The sequence below is a fragment of the Glycine max genome, chromosome 2 (genome assembly GCF_000004515.6).
Source record: "Glycine max cultivar Williams 82 chromosome 2, Glycine_max_v4.0, whole genome shotgun sequence".
In the NCBI taxonomy this organism is placed as follows: Eukaryota; Viridiplantae; Streptophyta; class Magnoliopsida; order Fabales; family Fabaceae; genus Glycine; species Glycine max.
In genome coordinates, this window is record NC_016089.4 from 16,217,834 (window position 1) to 16,224,233 (window position 6,400).

Genomic DNA, 6,400 nt, shown 5'->3' on the forward strand with positions numbered 1-6,400 from the left:
ATTAAAAAGTCCACATCTATTAAATTCAGAAAAGGGTATCATTACTTCAATGACTCTGTTCTCTTTCTCTTCTGCAACACCACACTCAATTTCTGATCTATAATAACAAACCAATCCAAATTAAAAAAACAAAACAGAAAAAAAAAACCAAAAATGTAGAAAGGCTCAGAAGGATCCATTGGTAGTTTTGTAATGACAAGGGAAAATTATCTTTTCCCTAATAAAATAGGTAGTTCGTACCATCATTGCCTCCAAAAACAATAAAACACAATAGAGGGAAAGAAAATGAAAAAGATGAAAGAAGACAAACAAAAAGATGAAGACAAATTGTACAGAATTTGAAACTCGGAGTGAGCACGATGTTCTGTTTGGTGAAGAACAGAGGAAATATGATCGATTTTGCTATGTATATATATATGAAAACATGATCTAATAGGGCTGGGACTTAGGGCTTTGGCCCATTGCGAACAGCAAAGAGAGGAAATTCAAGTTCAATGATAGAACTGCCCCTCCGACCAAGTACTTATGGGCCTTTCTGACATTTGGTTGGGAATAAATTTTTTTATGCCAGAGAACTATGTTTTTTTTTATAATCAAGAAAATTTATTTGATTGGTCATTAGAAATTTTTAGATAAATTTCTTAAAAATTAATTAATTATGTGATATTTTTACTAATAACTATCACATTAAATAATTTAATAAGAATATCATAATATTTTTAAAATAGTAAAACAAAAATTTAACTTGGAAAAGTAGGATTTCTATTTCTCTCTACGTGAATGTTTGTATGTGAATGTGAGTTAAAAATGATTTCTGGAAATATATTTCTTAAAAATACGTATCAAATGTGAGAAATTAAGTTTTTCAAGTTAAGATTCTTGAAAAAGTAAAAATTTCTATCTTACCAAACACGCCCTACAATTATTCTATGACTTTCTAACAATGGAGGAATCAATCAAACCATGACTAAAACATGACAAAAAGAAGTATTTTCTTTTGGTACATGAAGTATATTTTTTTTTAGTTATCATAATTATAATTTTTGACTCATCAAGTGAGATTTCAATAAATTTCTACAAATTTCAATCCTTTGAATTAGTTATAATAAGACTAATTTTCAGTTCGAACTTAATCACACTTAAAATTTTTATTTTTTCCTAAAAATATATTAGGCAAAAGAATAGAATCAAAGTAGGTATTATCTAAGCTAATAAGATAATACTACTATATTCTGTATCACTCAACAAGATTTTAGTTCCAGGTTTGTGAGATTTCCAACACATTTCCTCGCATTAATTAAAATCAATTCACCTGTTTGAACTTGTACTTTTTTATTTCAAGTTTAATTAAATATTTTCTCGCATTATAAGATTTAATTAATTAATTCACACATATTAAAGAATTTAATTAATTTAGTTAAAAGAATTAAATTAGTATTACTTTATTATTTTTTTTCAAAATTATCCTTGTAAATAAAATTAACATTAATGGATTATGTTTCTTCACTATTATGTCATTCAAGAATTAATGTTAATGAAGAGCATTTATAGATTGAACTTTATAAAAAAAATTAAATTAACTTTTAAGTTGTACCTTATAAGTTATAAAAGGATTGGAGGGAATACTGTTAATTCGAAAGATTGGTGCATTAATTATTAAGATTAATTGGCTGAGGAATCTGTTACAGACATTATATGTTTACAAAGTTTCAGAAACTCATAGGGAAACATTCTCTTTTCTTTTAGTCTAAACTGGGCATATATAGTTTGTGTCGGTTCTCAAATGTCCCAAATGGATTTCTCCATAGTAGCAGAATCCCCATGTGGAAGGTGGTGGTGAAAGTGATTCATAATCTGCAACCTCTGGTGGGTTAATGCTTCTAACTCCAATCTTTGCTGTTGTTGTTTCTGTGGTTCATACACCCTTGAAGTTGCATCCCCAACGCCCAAGAAGTCATGAACCAAACTCGAACCAGTACCAATCTCTTGCTCCACGTTCTTCATCAGTATTGGGCCGAACATTCCCATATCACTAGTGTTGGAATCAAATATCAGTGACATTTCTTGTTGTCCCTTGTGAAAAAACAGGTTGGTGAAGGCTCCGGCGTTACTAATCCCAGCCATATTGTGAGATTGATCATCAGGGTTTGGATGATGGAAGTGGTCATAGGAAGAAATATGGTTGTGGTCAGGACCAGTCATGGCACTAATAAAGCTTTTCTGCATCATGGTTGGAGAGTTAATAATGCTATTGTTATTGCTTGCAGTGGCACCCATTTGTGTTGCTTTCTGCAATAAAGCTGTGGCAGACATGTGAGATGAGGCAGAAGCGTTTTTGCTGTCTTGGAAGTAATTGAAAGCAGTGGAGTTGTTGGAGCTGAGTTGAAGAGTGGAAGAAGAGGGATGAGACATGTTTTTTGGACCACCAAAGAGTGTACCAGCTGAAAAAGTGGTGTTGGAGAACATGCCACCACCCATGCTAGTGGACTTGAATGGCATTGGGACAATATGCTCTTGGAGTGGGCTCTTAGTGTCGTAGTTGTTGTTGAATTCGGATACAGTACTGTTGTTGGAACTAGCGCTTAGAGGCATTGTAGTGGCAATAAGATCCGGCAATTCATTTTCCAGGGTTGTTGTTGGTGCCATGCCACTCGTTAATAAGTGGTTTACTCGGCTATTTTCTTCAGTTAATGCGTCACAAAAGGCTCTGTGTGTGATAAAACTGTCTCTTCTGCAAGATTCAGATATATGTGTTGAATGTTTCACATGTATCTAAGCTTATACATAACTAAAAATAATTAATTATAAATGTAAGTTGATATTATCTAATTTTTGTAATTTTAAATATAAAATCAGGTTACTTTTAAAATATTTTTTTATTGAAATTTATTATCATAAATAAAAATAAGTTATTAAAAAATATTTTAGAAATAATATCATTAAATAAGATAAAATTAATTAAATTTATTTATATTTAAATTTAACATAAAAGATTATTTTTTTACGAATATAGGAGGATTACCAATTAGGAGGCGCTTTAATGTTAACTAACAGTTAAAAGACATGCAGAATCTCACCATTTAGAAAAGATAATTTTTTTTTATGTCTTGACGTTGTTTATTAATTGAGAGGATATGGCAGGTAAGTAAAGAGACCAATTATTTCATTCTAAAGTTATGATCTTAAATTTAACAACTCTTGTACTCGCAATTATGGCTTCATCACCTTAATTTAACACGAAAATAGTAGAGCCACGTACGTCAACTCAATGTTGTCATATGTATTTTGTAGAATTGCGAATGTAACATTTGTGTGTTTTGCCTGTATTACTCAAAATTCAAATTTATGTATCTCTTATTAGATCAATTAGTTTACAATATATCTTGAGAATCAGTTTTTAAGTAGTTCATACAATTGACCTTGATGACAGTTTGATATATAAGAATAGTAGTTTATTGGATAAGTTAGTTTACAGTATAAGAATAGTTGCAGTTTTTAATGTGTACTAGCTAACTAGTTCTTAAGAATTGTGAGAAAATATAAAAAACTTATCTTAAGTTCTTAAAGAAAAAAATTGTTAGAAACACACTTTTTCTCTTAAAGATTACATCATTAAAATAAAAACTAGTTGAATTTTTTAAATCTAATGTGACATTAGAAGATTCACTGAGTTACACTGTGGTTGCACCGTTGGAAATAGTGTACGAGCCAAAGAAATAGATTTACAGGAAGGAATGGACCACACCAAATGAATAATAATGGTGAGTAAATGTTATCTGTCAAATCCAGCATGTGTTTTATTTATGAGCACAAACTACCATGAAGCATAATCTAATGAAAAATATATCGGACGTGACAATACTTCTTCATGTTTCTCTGCAACAACCAATATCACATGCAGCTGCTATCTAACCCTCTAAAATATATCATGCAAACGTTTGTAATTAAAATTTAAAATTGGTTCAGGTTGGTGTTAATTGACGGTCCGTCCGGGTTGTTAAAGAGAAAGGTTTTGTTAAGTCCGGGCAACTAACATAAAACTCACTTTTATCATAAAAGTGTGAGAAACGGTAAGAGTGAATTTTATGTTAATAATCTTAAAATATAACTTTAATATACATAAATATAATTTATTTTATTTTATTTAATAATATTATTCTTGAAATATTTTAATTTAATTCTAATTCTATTTTTAATAATTAACATGGTTAAGGTTGTTGATGTTAATAATAATAATTAATGTGTACCTGGAAAATATAGTTCCACAGTCACATTTGTATTCCCTGGTGCCACATGTTTTCTGGTGGGCCTTCCAATCAGACTGGACTGCATATCTTTTAGAGCACTTGTCACATTTCCATTTCTTTTCACCATGTTTTCTGCTGTAATGTTTTTTGATGCCAGTGAGGTCTCCTAATGCACGAGCTGGGTTATGGTGGATGCATGATGGCTCAGGGCACACGTAAACCCTTTTCTTCACTTCATTGCTTCCTCTCTGCCTCAGTTTCCATGGAAGATTGTGACCTCTGCGGTGCAACTGAAGGTTTTGGTCCCTCTGAAACCCTTTGTTGCAGATCTCACAGACGAATCTATTTGTTGCCATTAATGTGGTTGGTGATAAAGCAATAACTTCAGCATTCGGATCTGTTACATGAATTTCATCCATATCATCCCCCACAGACTCTTCCAAAATAATAGTATATATTCATAATGATCATATATGTTTATTAATTTGTTGTGTTGGTTACTAAACTAAGTCTGCACTCAGAGTACCTTTGTTAATGTTTCAGAAACTTTTTTTTTAATGTTTTTAATATATTCAATGTTTTTTTCGAATTCCTCAATGTAATGATTGTTTTTAGCTAACTCATTGGTGCAACCTTAGTTATACTATCTTTTGGATTAATCCAACTTCTAAAATCATGAAAGATCACCGAGAAAATTAAAGAAGAATGTATGTATAATTCGAATAAGGAAATTTACTATTATTTCATATTACATAGTTTCTTCTTTACTTAAGGTCGCAAAGCAGTATTGAAACAAAAGAATAATATTAGGTTCAACAAGGCAACACAGTTTTTCACACTTCTAAAATTATCACTAATAATGCACACCAAACCTTTTGTTTAACTAAAATTTAACGTTTAAGTTTGCAGGGAATACCTAGCCAGTAACTAGAGTTTCACCAGTAGAGCACAGCTAGCATGCACCATTACCATATTTCAAAGCAAAATTCAACTTGTCAAAAGCACTTGGACTTCTTTATATAGTTTTTAGTTTCCTTAATCACACCACCATCAGTGAATTAATGAAGAATTTCGTACATTTAACAGTAAGTTTTCCTATATTGAAACTAATTCAAGCATGATTAAAATCCAAATATTTTGGGATTAATTAAACTATATGTGCAAGAGCAAAAACTGAAGCTCAGGGTTGAATAATTACCTGGGGTTCCAGGTAGGTTTCTATTCTTCTTGTTTGCTTGTTGTTGCTGTTGATTAGTGGAGCTATTGCTGTTGCGAACACCAGAACTTGAGCCATGGGGGTGGTTTAGTGGTTGTTGTAGCTTGTTTTCTTGATGAACTTCTTCACCAGTGTTTGCTGTGGAGAAGCTTCCTTCATCACCTGAAATATTTGACATCTGAACAAAAAGACTGTAAAATAATTAATAGAAGCTTCTCTTGTCTTTCTTTTTGCCTTGTTAGTGCTGAACCTTAGTATAATGCTGTGGCTTGGTTTTCTGATGAATTCTTAGCAAAAATTAAGCTGCTCTCCCCACTAGAGGAAGACAAAAGGCCGAGGGAGTTATCCTTGGTTTCTGTTGAGAAATTAGAAATCTATTGCTGCCGTGATACTAATATTGAAAGCTGGTTTTCTTTGGCCTTGTATAAATATATATGATGCCCATATGAAGACAACTACAAGGTAAATGCCCCTAGCTTCTTGGTGTTATGATAATATTTTTTTTTTACCATTCACATGGGTAAGGAATATTTATTAATTTTATTAATAATTAATTTTTATTGAAGAATTTGGTTTGTAACTTAATAAATTCTGTTTTTGTCATTATATTTTTTTCATTTAAAAAATTCAAATTTAAAACTTTTGAAGGGAATCAAATCCAATATCACTCAAATCAATAATTTGTTAGTTAGTATTATAATAATATCCTAAAGAATAAAGTAATTTCTCTATTTATATTTTATATGTATAATTCTTACTTTCCAAGTAATTTATATTTTACATGCACGTGTACAAAAAATAACTCCATCACTAAAGAAAAAACTGTTATATGCTAGAATTTCTTTTATTTATATTATTTTTGTAAACATTACCTGAATTTTTTATATATAGAATATAATTTTGTTCGATAAGACTATATGAGTGACAAAAATCTTAT

At 30.7% G+C, this 6,400-nt stretch overlaps 1 protein-coding gene and 1 non-coding gene across 2 annotated transcripts; both read right to left on the reverse strand.

The window, feature by feature from the left end:
- Positions 1–157: 157 nt before the first annotated feature.
- LOC113000965 (small nucleolar RNA R41) lies at positions 158–255 on the reverse strand. The gene has a single exon (XR_003266268.1). It is a non-coding gene; the product is annotated as a small nucleolar RNA R41 (small nucleolar RNA).
- A 1,385-nt stretch (positions 256–1,640) lies between these two features.
- On the reverse strand, positions 1,641–5,846 carry LOC100797943 (zinc finger protein GAI-ASSOCIATED FACTOR 1). The gene is made up of 3 exons (XM_006575045.4): positions 5,446–5,846; positions 4,248–4,644; positions 1,641–2,731 (listed from the first exon to the last, which is right to left on the reverse strand). Exons 1-3 carry the CDS (start codon positions 5,639–5,641, stop codon positions 1,780–1,782), a joined length of 1,545 nt encoding a protein of 514 aa, XP_006575108.1. The 5' UTR covers positions 5,642–5,846; the 3' UTR covers positions 1,641–1,779.
- Positions 5,847–6,400: the final 554 nt, after the last annotated feature.